Source organism: Setaria viridis, chromosome 3, assembly GCF_005286985.2.
Source record: "Setaria viridis chromosome 3, Setaria_viridis_v4.0, whole genome shotgun sequence".
In the NCBI taxonomy this organism is placed as follows: Eukaryota; Viridiplantae; Streptophyta; class Magnoliopsida; order Poales; family Poaceae; genus Setaria; species Setaria viridis.
The window spans coordinates 1,343,881-1,357,057 of record NC_048265.2 but is presented as its reverse complement, the minus strand read 5'-3'; the positions used below and the strand labels follow the sequence as shown (position 1 = coordinate 1,357,057).

Here is a 13,177-nt window from a genome sequence, read left to right as displayed (position 1 = left end):
CCGGCAGCCATTGTGTACATGAATCCAGCACTCGATCTCAGAAGGAAATGGTGCATGGCAATCGTGTACTTTACTTGCTGAAGTCCCCACAAGCTGCGCTACGCTACGCTTATTTTCTGAACTGGGAGTTGTGCACGGCACTTGGAGGTTGGAGCCAGCAGAAACGGAAGCACCCCTTCTAGTTCTAGCTAGGCCCAGGTCCACCACTCCGGAAATTCTACTTTTTGCCGCTCTTGTTTCCTTTTCCTTCCTCTCCATCCATCTCTTCGGGGAGTCATGCGGTGATGCCTAGCTGCAGAATGAGGGGAGAATGAATGGGAGGAAGAATGATCGCTGATCCCTAGCGGAATCGGCCTAGTGCCGAATTGGGCACCACCCTAGCGATGGCTAGATTGCTAGCAGGAGCAAGAGCAATCACTGCACAACATTCTTCACCAAATCCTGGATTTTTGCTTAGTAGGATGCGGGGCGTAGAGATAGATGCTGGCTGGCTTTGGTGGTGGTTTGCCTTTTGAGGCATAAAGAAATCTAACCAAGTGGAGGCTGAAACGCAAGCGTTTTGGGGTCAGGTGAAGCGAAACTGAACGGATGATGGACAAGGGAGTTACGCCGGGATCGCGGCCCAGCCTGTTGCTCGCCGTCCTTTGTGGTGGCGCGCATGATGGGTTGTGCTCAGTGATACATTTTTTTTTTGAGACGACACGACACGCTCTCTTTTTTTAGTTTCAGGAGTGTTGTTGTTTCCAGTTGCGACGCGTTGGATGGCTTTTCTCGCGGGATGGACGCTGGGCCTCAAGCCTTCAAAAGAACACAAGAAAGGTGAAATGCACTAGTCCTTTTGGCATTTTTCCTGTTCGGAAATAGGAAACTCGCTACAGTTGAAGTTTTTTTATATATATAAAAAAGTCACTGCAAAGGATTGAAATGGCAATAAAAAATGGAGGTGCGGGGAATCGAACCCCGTGCCTCTCGCATGCGAAGCGAGCGCTCTACCATATGAGCTACACCCCCGTTGTGAAGGGAACGTAACTTGAAAATTATATCACCATTATTTATGCACGTTGATGGAAATGATTCTACCTAATGGCTACGGGCCTCCGCGGACGAAAGGCCGAGTCCGCTAGTTTGGGCCTCCAGTTGGCCCAGAAAACGCTTCGACGCGTGGTTCTCAGTTTGGATCGCGACCGTTCCATATGGATCCGACGGTTCAACTGACCTCAGGCCTGGACGGTAAATGAAATACCACCCACCCCTGACCTCGGTGCCGCGGGACTCCTCGCCGGCGCGCTCTCCTCACCGTCGGCAGCACCGCCACGTAAATGCGCTACCTGTTCATCTTGTTCCTCCCCGCACCCTGTACCGCAGCCTCAGCGGCGCGGCGCCACCCGTCGCTGGACCGGACCTCTCCCCTTCCGGCGTCGCGCGCGCACAGCGGCAGGCCGGGGAGCACCACCCTCGCGGCCATCTTCTTTGCCGGCACCAACCGTGTTGGCTGAAACATCACCTATTATCGCCTTCTCCTCGCCTCAGCGTGCTTCATGATCGCCGCCGCAGCCGGCTGGGGGTCTGCGAACGGCCTTGACGATGGTGACCGCGTCCGTGGCCGGCACCAGCACTGGCAGGGCGCGCGGCGAACGGCGGCATGCCATCACCTGCAAGCGTTTCACCTAGAGAAGTTTTTTGTGAGAGCGAGCATGCATAGTGCCCTCGATGTATTGCAGTCTGCAGCTTTCTCAAATTCACTTTTATTCACTTTTGTTGAAGTCTCTTGAATCAGGCAAGTTGGAGATCTGATGCCCAGCTTACTGCCTCAGTGCAAGCATCAAACTCGGTTGTAAAACCTGAGCTGACTGAATCTATGCTATTTCTATCAGTTTACATACAAATTGGACGCTTCAGACTCGAGAATACGCTGAACACGAAGCAATCGTTGAAGTCAGGGAATTTGGTATCTTCAGAGGTCAGCCTCTCAGGCTCACAAAGCTGTCAAGATGCAAGAGCATGCTATGATCTAGCATTCTAGCTAGCTACCTCGCAGTGGCGGAACTAGGATTTTACTATAGGGTATGCTGAAAAAAAAATCTTATGCAATTCAATAAAACCATTTACAATTCGATAAATTCAAAGATTAAGCTAGAGACAATAACAAATCACAATATAAATAGTTCGGAATATAGCATAAAAGAAACTTACAATATTACTTGTCTGCTTTGTTTACCCGTCGCTTTTTGAATGACATGAATGTCTTGATTATATCTTCTTCATTCACTTGGAAGAAAATATCCCGCTCAATGAATCATGTTTTAAACTTTCGGGTAGAAAACTTACAAATCACAGGCTTACAAGATATGGATTTAAGAATGTTGATGGATTGATGATCCGTTCAATAAACTCACGAACTGAAATAAAAAAAACACACATATATAAATAAATAAAAATATTTAAGAATATATTTTTTGCAAATAAGAAAAAAATAGAAGATAGATTAATCTTAAACCTCCGTCGCCTGTCGGAACTCTCGGACCAATAATCCACGTCTTATCCACGTCTTAGCGAGTCAGCGGCAGCAGCGTCGCTGATCCGCAATTCGTAGACCGCCGAACTTTCCAGCTTCCGCAATCCGCAGACAGCACGCAAGCCGCAGGCGATCGCCGCACTACTTGCGCCCTAGCCGCAATCTTGCCTGGGCACCTGGCCATCCACAAGAGAATCACGAAGGCCGAGGCGAGGCGTCCACCCAGCGCCCGCGCCAGGAGAATCGCGAAGGCCTAGGCGAGGCGTCCGCCCACGCTAGGAGACTCGTGAAGGTCGCACCGCCGCAGACTGCCGCTGCCAGGCCGAATCATGAAGGCGGAACGGAATGCAGAGCGGAACGGAAGATTAATCTGACGATTGACAAATCCACGGGTGAAGCGGAAGACGAATCGTATCGACGGGCGATGGCCGAACGCAAATCGTTGTTTACTCGTTTTTGGCTCCGCGGGGTGCGCGCTATGCCCAGGCTAGGCGTATACGGTATACCGACTCGTTAGTTGGGCCCAGGGTATGCCGGGGCCCACCCGGTATACCATGTACCTTGCAACAAACAAAGAACAAACATCTGAAAGAGATGCAGAAAGCACGCGATGACGCGACGCTGACCTGAATTTAGCACAAATCTCTCTCTTTCCTTCGTTTTCTTTTCCTTTTTTTTAACAAGCCGCTGCCAACGAAAGAAAAAGAAAACGTTTGACAATCCGAGCAAGTAACTGTTTCCCAGAATGCAGATGTTGCGGCAAGCCCACAACCACGAGGTATGAAGTGATGTCTGAAGTCAAATGAAAGATGCGATTCAGGGGAACGAGGAGCTAAGGCCCTGTTTGGAGTCGCATATTTCCCGCTTATTGGTGAAAATAAGCGATAAACCCACCCAAACGCCTTGCTTATTCCCCGCTTGTCACATAAGCCGCTTAGTGGAAAATCTGAAATACAACTAGCACCCAGCTTATCTCATACGCGGGTCAGACCACGCTTCTGGGGCAAGCGGAGCAATTTTCCCCCGGGTACCCTCGGGCAACGGCCTCCAGGCGACCGCCGCCGCTCCTCCTGCAACCGCCGCCGCTCCAGATCCCGCCGCCGCCGCTCGGGTCGCCGCCTCCCTACCTTCGCCGGGCTTGGCCCCCACCGCGTCTCCCGCAACTGCCGTCGCCTCTCACCCAGATCCCGGCGCCGCCCCCCTGCAGATCCCGGCGCCGCCCCTGGGGTCGGCCGGCCCGCTTCCCTACCTCCGGCGGCCGCCCCTGCCAGGCTCCCGCCGTGGGCCGCCCCGCCGCTAGACGCCCCCGCTGCCGGACGCCCCCGCCGCGGGCCGCCAGGGCGCCGCCCCCCGCCGCCGGAAGCCCCCTCCGCCCCCGCCTGGGCGCCGCCTCCGCCGCTCGACGCCCCTGCCCCCTGGGATCCGGCCCCGCCGCCGGACTCGCCCGCCGCCTAGGCGCCGCCCCGCCGCCGGACTCCCCTGCTGGAGCCTTGTGAAGTTGATAGAGAAAGCAAAGGTTAGCCTGGTTCATTCAGAAGTTGGGCAAAATTCAGACATCACTGCACTCATAAAGAAACCATACGATGGAGCCCTTTTGCCCCTGTGGTCTTTTGTGCTGCTTCGGTCCGCCGTCGGTGCACGCAGCCAGGCACCCCCGGCCTTTTTCACCTGCTAATACTTGAAAGATCACGCTGCAGCTGTTTGTTGTGCACCAACGCCAAGCGCATCGCATCGCATGATAACGTCCCGGCTTTTCGTTTGATGCTGTGTCGCCTTTTGTATGGAGGAGCGGTCTGATTAGCGGCCGGTTTGTTTGACGTTCATGTGTTCCCTGCCTGATTGGAAATCCGTTTTCTAGTGACGGGGACAGAGACTTGTCAAGGTTTAGAGTCATTCGAAGACATCACTGCATGCAAACCACATCAGTGTAGCAGCTAAAATATTTAAACTAAATAATTAACATGACAACATTTCATGTGCACTAGAGGAGTTGAGGAAAGCTACTTACTAATCACAGGAATGTCCTTGCAAACTTTGTGACTTGTGATTTTGCTAAGCAGACCGATGCCAGATAGACAAGGCATGAAAACCTCAGTCAATACAAGGTCAATGTTGTTCTGCCAGATAGATAAAATCTTCCACTGCTCATGATTAACAACCAAACATGATTCAAGGGATAGAACATAGAATAAAATGGATTGGCCATGTTAACAAATACATCAAGGATACAGCTTATGTTTTCAATATCCATGAAATTTTCTTCAAGAAAGAATGTAGGTATTATTTATCCAAAAGCCATACCACAGGAACTGGTGGTTACCAGTGTAACAAACTAGTCAGGGACCAGTGGGAGGACGCGTAGAAATAAGACAGTGGCAAAAACAATCTTTTTCATTAATTCTTTTTTCATTTTGCATTGGAGTCTCTTTGGACCTATATGATGATGGAGTAGCTCATAACAATTTTATGCATGTGTGCAGTTGCTGCGAAGGATCTGGACAGCTGTAGCTGTTACGACTGCAAGGCCGCCAACAAATAGCAAGGTAAAATTTGTGTCACTTCTTGATGGATTGCTAAAATGACAGATTGTGGTTTGTATGATCAGTGAACAAGCTCGTAGATTTGTATTTAATTCTACAATACTGTAATCAAATTTTAGATGGAAAAGTCGTCAAAGATTGTGGCAAAATGGGATTCATTTGCCGCGAAAGCTTTCAATGATATTTGTGTGGAAGAAGTACTTGCTTTCAATCGACCGCAGCAATGTTTGAATGCGGTGGGATATGCAAACCTTATTAGAAAGTTTTATGAGCGTACCAAGAGGCCATACGGTGAGAGTCAAATGAAGAATAGGTGGGATATATTGAAAAAAATGTATACCCAATGGAAGACTTTGAACTTGAGATCAACCGGATTGGGAAGAGATCCTGTTACTAGTTGTATTGTGGCTGACGATGAATGGTGGGAAGAACAAAATAAGGTGAGCCCACTAACAATCATACTAGAGATATAGTTCATATACACGTTGTTTATTTTTTTTTGAATTGGAGTATAATAGCATCGTGTTTTGATGATATTTTACAGGCTATGCCAGGTTGTATCCGGTTCAGAACAGCTCCGCTTGAATATGAGGATCAGATGCGAATCATGTTTGAATCGGTCATTGTTACAAATGAAACTTCATATGTTCCAAGTGGTGATGGAAACGTTGATGTTGATGAACATGATGTTGTTGATGTTGAGGGCAACAATGATAGAGAGGCACATAAGGCCCCATCCAGTTCTGAGCGGAGGGCTTCAAAAAGGCCAGCTCCTAGTTCCCCTAAAGGAAAAAAGAAGAAGACTTTTAGAGACCAGTGCATGAAGCGGTTGGTCGATGCATATGAGTTGAAAGCTCAAAGTAGTAAACATTCAGCTACTTCACAAGTTGTTGATCATGTTAGAGATGAGATTGGAAGTATGTTGGAGCAAGTCATTAAGGATGGGGCTGAGGAGGGGAGTGATGAACATTTCTATGCCACACAACTTCTTCAAAAAAAGGAAAACCGTGATGTGTTCATTACATTGAAGACACCAAATGGGAGGTTGAATTGGCTGAGGAGGGCTTGGGAGATAAGGAAGAAGCATTAGGGTGTTGCATTAGTGTGCCATTTCTCTTTCATTTCTCTTATGTTGTGGGACACATAATTTCACTATTCTAAGTATGCTGTGTGAGACTATGAACCTTTTATTAGTTGTGTTGTAACAATAAAAATTCATCTGATGACTTGGTCAGTGCTTTTTGACAGGCTTGCATTTGTTTTGATGAGTACCTCTAGTGCAACTAGTGAATGTGAAGGCAACAGTGATTCTATTCATACCATGGATGTTGATGAATCTGATGACACTGATGATGATTACATAGTGGCAATGCTTGGTCTGGACTACATGGCATCATCTGGTATGAACAAGAAGAAGATTACTACTACGATAGCAAGGATGACTGGAATACAGTGGGTTGAGTTGCAACTACAAGATCCAGTGGAGTGCTTTAACATGTTCAGAATGAGGAGGTCAGTTTTCTTAAGCCTTCATGACACTTTGGTGCAAGATTATGGATTGAGATCAAGTAGACAATTTTGTAGCAAGGAAGCACTAGGAATGTTTCTATGGGCTTGTGGTGCACCTCAATCTTTTAGGCAATGCAAGAATAATTTCCATCGCTCATTAGAAACTGTGAGTAGAAAATTTGAAGAGGTTCTGCAATCTATCATGAGATTAGCTGTTGACATTGTGAGGCCTAAGGATCCACAATTTTCTACTATTCATCCTAAACTACAAGAACCAAGGTTTTGGCCTCATTTCAAAGATTGCGTAGGAGCAATAGATGGTACCCATATACCCGTAACTGTGCCATTAGCTGATCAACCGAAATACATTGGTCGGCATGGGTATCCTTCACAAAATGTCATGGCGGTATGTGACTTTGATATGCGGTTCACATTTGCTGTCACTGGTTGGCCTGGTTCTGTCCATGATACTCGTGTATTATTGGACACGCTTCTCACATACAAGGATCAATTTCCACATCCTCCCGATGGTAAGGACGAGTTATGTTGCAATTTATTTTTCAGGGAATATTTGCTTATTGTGATATAACATATAAATATAACATGCAGGGAAGTACTATCTTGTTGACTCTGGATATCCTAATAGAAAAGGATTTCTTGCACCCTACAAGGGACAGAGGTATCATGTTTCTGAATGGCAGCATGGTCAGCATTCGGTAGGATTGAAAGAAGTGTTTAATCATGCACATTCATCCCTTAGAAATGTGATTGAGCGATCATTTGGGGTTCTAAAGATGAAGTGGCGCATTCTCTTGAATTTGCCCAGTTATCCGGTTAACAAGCAGTCGAAAATTATAGTTGCTTGTATGGCCCTTCACAATTTCATCAGAGATAGTGCCGTACATGACGTGCATTTTGAAGAGGATTTTGCGGAAGATGATGGTAATCCAACCCAACCTAGCACAGATGGTGGTGGTGGTGCTTTAGGAGATGACATTGATATGGGTGCATTGCGTGATGCTATTGCTGTCGCTATGGTTTCATGATTCGTTGTTGTACCCATGATGGATGTTTCCATACTACACCGATCTATCGTATGAATTTCATATTATTGTAATGTAATTTCTATTTAACAAACTCCAAAAGCATTAGAATTATTGTCTTCTACTCAGATTCACAATAAAAATGAGCTATTATCAGCCTTAGGGGCATTCAGGTCAATTTACCAACCAGGACAGATAATCGACACAAAATAATCAGGATTGCCAAACACCCTGCTTATTCAGACAGCAGATTCTCCAAGCAGCAGGCTTATCAGATAAGCTTGCTTGCCAGATAAGCGAGTTCTAGAAAAGCGACTCCAAACAGGGCCTTAATTTGGACATGAAAATCAGCCTCCTGAGCCCTCCCAAGGGTGCCTCAAGAGGCGATAGCTCCGTACATCGAGGAGGGGGGGCGGAGCTCTGTCCCTGACTTCCCCCGCCCAGCTCCCGAGCTATAGCAGCCTGGCCCTTCTTTCATCAGCCCTCCCGGATAAAATCCCATGATCTCGAGCCACTTTCTAAGATCCAAAACTTCAAATCCCAGATCCCATTGTGGAGCTTTCATCCTCTGCTCTCTGGTCGTGGGGGCATGCCTCCCCCATGGGTGGCTCCCACCTTCGGGATCTGGTGGCTTGTCACCGGCCCGTGCTGCAGCAGCTTCTCCGTTGCCGCCGGAGCTGCGGGCTTGGCTCCCGTCATTTCGGCACCCCACGTACGTACGGCCAGTCTTGCGCTCCCCCCGTCGCCGCCAACCGTGGTGCTCCTTGTGATCAACCTCCGGAGATACCTCCCGCGTCCCTCTGTTGCTGTGGTCCTGTGGTGGCTGCAGGCTTGTAGTTGTTGCTCTGCTGTTGTGGGTCGTCTTTCTCGCCTCTCCGTGAGCGACCCACCAGCGGATTGGCTGTTGTTTGCCCGTGGCCATGGGTTGGCTGTTGCTTGCGGCTCTCGCTCTTCTTGCCAGGACCTAGCTTCGACCACCAAACCTCTAGGTTGTGTCACTGCTAACAACCATTTGGCGATCTATGTCGGCTATGCAGCGAAAGCACCGCACCTGATGTGCGGGGAGGTTCTCCACCTTCGCGCAGCGTAGATCATGATGTTGGCCATGGATCTGCTTGTTATTGTGTAGCGAAAGCATCGCACCCGGTGCGCGAGGAGGCCTTTGTGGTGCAACTGCCCAACTTAAACTAGCTTAAGTGCGCCTAATCACTATCAGAACAGCAATTATCCGAAACGCACTTAAAACATTGTAAATCCGGTAGTCCGTCGAGTGTCCCTAGGAATCCTCGAATCAGCCACGACGTGTTCCATGGCCATACATTGGGATCACTTCCGTGATGAAAAAGCATCAACAAATGTTACATTTTTACATACATATCAAAGATACGGATTATTATAAACCATAGATTGAAGTAAACCTAATTGTGCAAGTTAGTTCAATACTAAGAGTTTAAAACACAAACCAGTCCAGGCAAATAATTAAATAGTTGAGTTTTATTCTAGGGTATTATGAGACTCGTAAAATACCCTAGTTCTTCGGAGCTTCTCCCTCAGTGGACTCCTGCTGAGTTTCTGAAACAGCAACAAGGATCCCCTGAGTACGAGGGTAATCAGTAAGACTAACCCGACTAACCAATATAGATAGATTTCAAATACTGGATGATAGCTTTATGGTGTACTGGTTGACTCACATTTTGCGAAAAAGCTTACTATCAGTGGAACCTTGATTTTGTTATTTTATTTCAGTTTATTTTTTACCTAACCAATCTAGATGAATAAAAATTTTGAGCACTCAGTGGAACTAAGTCATACAACATATTAATTCCAGGAACAATATTATATTCAACTTGATTACACTACGATGCTTAAGCGATGATCAAGTGCATTCATAACTGAGAATTGCGGCGATCCGGACCGATTTACATATTGCAGGAGATACCGGACGACCAGCCATGCACAACTGGGTTGCACACAACAACCTTTCGATTAGTCGTACTCCAAGATTGGGAATATGACTACCCGAACCCAGGGACACACCCCCACATGGGATCCCACGTCTGGCCTGATCTCCATGTGAGTTTAAGGTTACGCCCCTGCCTTTTCATTGCACGCCAAGCACGGGTACAAAATATTCCTGATCAGAGAGCCAACTAACCTACCGGGCTTTACTGGTACCATAACCAGTAAGCAACCAGGTAAAATCACTTGATCAAAGGTTAAGACAACAAACGGGCCTTAACCAAATTAACTTGGCAGACAGAACTACCATCTCTAGCATCTGTCTGCATTTCCAAAATCTCAGGTCATTTCCTTGATTAACATGTATGACCATCTTAGCTTAGAGTTGAGTAACCAAAGTTACTCACAGGTATCTAAGCATTGCTAAGCATAGGATAGTTACTAATTAGTTGAACAAGTGGCAAAGATGTCCTGAAAGACAAGGTATGATTATGCACAAAAGTGGGTTGCAATCAACTCCTAGATTTATTGCGCACATAAGGAAATAACCAATAATTGGACTCATGATAGTAATTTTCGAAAGTAGATGGGTTTAGATGCACCGGGGCTTGCCTTGATCCACAAAAAGGTTAGCATCTTCAGACGATCCTGCCTCGCAAGGGATCAACTCGACAACCTCCTCAAACTCCGAAGGTTCTTCAAAAAATTCCAGAAATTCCACTTCTAGAGCTTCAGTTTCTACAATTTAGAACATGCAGAAGTTCGAGATGCAAACTTTTGAACACACGACTATACAACTTTCCTTCATGATAAAGTTGCAAGCCAACACTAAACTACCCATTAAAGATTAACCTACAAATTTTAGTTTCCTTACTAACCTAACTTAAGCTTGTTCTTTTATTTTAGAAAAGCATTATAATTATTTTCTAATCTCAAAACTTAATTGCTATGAATTAATAACAATTTGTGAATAAGGAAACATTATTCAAAATTTTATGCATTTAATAAAAGTTAAGTATTTACTTAAATACCTTAAATAAAGGTACTAAAAAAATACCTAATTTTTATTATCTTTTCCTAGGGTTTAAGAATTTTAATGCATAAAGAAAAAATAAACAAGCGTAACAAAATTGGTTTCACTAATTTTGGACAACTCTACAATTTCCAGTGAATTAAATGGTGAAAAACGAATTCAAACTATTTATCTGCAAATAGAAAAACCTATGTTTATCCAAACCCCCCGGAAATACCTTTCTCACTCACCCCTGTCCCACCCCCTCTCTCTGACCGGCGGAACCGACCCGCGCACAGTACTCCCGCCTCCAACCGCGGGTACAGGCGCTGGTACGCGCCGTTCCTCGCCGGCGGTGAGGTCTCCGGCAATGGGGCTTGGCTGGCTCGACTTGCCTCGACATTGCGCACACACTTGTGGTGGTGTTGGGGTGGCTCGACCGGCGACGGTGGCGAACGGCGGTGAACCGTGGGTTGAAAGACGGCGCTAGGGTTTGCGGCGGCGGGCGGCTCAACGGCGGTGACTCGACTGCAACAAGCTTGATCAGCAGCTTTGCCTCAACCTACAACGCATGGCGCTCGCCCAAACCAGGGCTCCCCATGGCCGAAGCTCAGAGCTCTCCTACGGCGGACATGGCGGCGGCGGACACACGGTGGTGCTGGCGTTCCGGCCACACCGGCCATGCTCCAAGCCAACGGGCGGGTCCTACACCATCTACGACCTATGCGCAGCTCACCCAAACCCTTGGACGGTGACCTTAGCCCTGGCAACCAAGACTTCCACGACGACGGGTTCCTTACTGAAACAGAGCAGTGGCCGGGTGCGAAGAAGACGATGGCGGGGTGGCGCTGCGGTGGAGAGGGTGGAGCGGTTGCTAGCGGCGGAGGTGCAGGGTGCTCAGGCGAAGCTTGGGGTGGAGGGAAAGGGTCGGCGGTGGACGGACGTTAGCAGAGCGTGCCAGCGACCGGGGTGCGGTAAAAAGTGAGCAGCGGTAAACGGATGAGCAAGACGAGCAGGAGCGGTACTTATCCGAATTTTTTCACCATGCGCATGGTTGCCACCTCCAGCCTAATTGCTCGCGTGGATGCTGGCCCTGACTTGCGCGTGGCACGGCGGCGTCACGCTGGACAGTGAGCTGGCGCGCAGCTGGATTGCATCGGCGGCGCTTTGCTCTGCTTCGCTCCCCCGTTTCTTCTTCCTTTCAACCAAAAGTTCAACTCACAAATTCGCCCAAATTCAAGTCCAAACTCTCAAATTTCCTTTATGAAAACTTGTAGAGGATCCCAAATACTCTATTTGATAGTTTTGCTTCAAGTCAAAAAGATTGCTCTAAGGCTATGAATTTCGAGCTTCAAAGTTCGGGCAAAACTGAAACTGTTAACTGAATCACACGATTCAGTTTCGTCAGATATTTTGACAAGGCCATTTACCCCTCTTGGGGCTCGATTTCAAATGCTCAACCTTCTTTTGTTTTGTCCAACTTCCACTTGTCTTTGTTCAGCAAGTAATAAGGACCTATTTTGCACATAATCACATATACCTTTTACACTAAATTTCTCAGAAATTTGCACCAAAAACTGCTAAACAACTCTGTTTTTCTGGGACTTAAACAAAATTCCTCTGACAGCATACAGTTTCAATCTTTGGGCACTTAGAAAAATTCCAATTCCTGCTTATCCTTGTCCAACAACACCTTCTATATATTCCTTGATCCTCATAACCTATTTGGGCTCAAAATCCTTTAAAGGTTTATATGGAAAAATTTTCAAAAACGAATTTCACCCTCGCATAGTTATCACTGTTTTCAGACTTGGGAAATATCTCAGCAGCTATGCTAAAATCTGCTCAACTTCCCCACTTTGAGGTTCATTTTAAATTTGAATCCTTCACTTTGTTTGGCCAACAACATATCCAAGAGATTCTTCATGAACCATAGCTCACTCATGTTCCATAATATCTGCCCACTTAAATGAAAGATTCTTCAAAAACTAATTTCAAAATGGGGTACTCATTGCTGGTTTCAGAATTGCATATTTTCAGATTGTGAATCGTACTCAATTTCTCTCATTTCTGATTTTTCATTTGTAGTATGTATAGCTAGAATTTAACTCCAAACTTTATTCCTTTGGGTTTGAAATACTTGTTAGGCTTGACCTGCATTTTTGCCTATTTTTACCAAATTCAAATCTTAAAATTGAGATTTGACCAAATTTGGCTCCAATTTGACTTTGCGCATAATCTTCCCTTTTCCTCCAAATTTCACCATTAACTTCTTAATGACATTCTTAAGCTACCATTAACACGGGGTGTTACAGCCTTGCCTCTGCATGGCTTGCAGTTGGCCCTCTCTTCACTTTGTTAGCGGTTCGGCATGGTTTTCGCTACGTGTTTCTACCCCGTCGCCATCCTCTCTGCTTGGCTATCCAAGGCTGCTAATCTCAGTGTTCTCTCCACCTTTGGGGCTTCCTTCCCTCGAAGGGCGTCGAGGAAGCATTGCTCTCAGCAGCAACATGTGAAAGCCAGTCCCTTGGCTTGATGCGGCCGGCCAAAGACAACCACGGATATGGGAGTTGCTCGGCGCCTCACTTGTGTGGCAAAG

General features: G+C 46.8%; 1 protein-coding gene and 1 non-coding gene across 2 annotated transcripts; one reads left to right on the top strand and one right to left on the bottom strand.

The window, feature by feature from the left end:
• Positions 1–938: 938 nt before the first annotated feature.
• Positions 939–1,011, bottom strand: TRNAA-CGC (transfer RNA alanine (anticodon CGC)). Its single transcript has one exon. It is a non-coding gene; the product is annotated as a tRNA-Ala (tRNA).
• A 4,604-nt stretch (positions 1,012–5,615) lies between these two features.
• Positions 5,616–8,798, top strand: LOC117848048 (uncharacterized). The gene is made up of 3 exons (XM_034729351.2): positions 5,616–7,094; positions 7,174–7,506; positions 8,737–8,798. The coding sequence occupies exons 1-3, from the start codon at positions 6,278–6,280 to the stop codon at positions 8,796–8,798; spliced, it is 1,212 nt and encodes a 403-aa protein (XP_034585242.2). The 5' UTR covers positions 5,616–6,277.
• The last annotated feature ends 4,379 nt before the right edge of the window (positions 8,799–13,177 follow it).

Coding starts and splice junctions, on each gene's coding strand:
- LOC117848048 (XM_034729351.2), top strand. CDS start 6,278: ATGACTTGGTCAGTGCTTTTTGACAGGCTTGCATTTGTTTTGATGAGT. Junction 7,095..7,173: donor ATTTCCACATCCTCCCGATG/GTAAGGACGAGT, acceptor TATAACATGCAG/GGAAGTACTATCTTGTTGAC. Junction 7,507..8,736: donor GGATTTTGCGGAAGATGATG/GTAATCCAACCC, acceptor GTTATTGTGTAG/CGAAAGCATCGCACCCGGTG.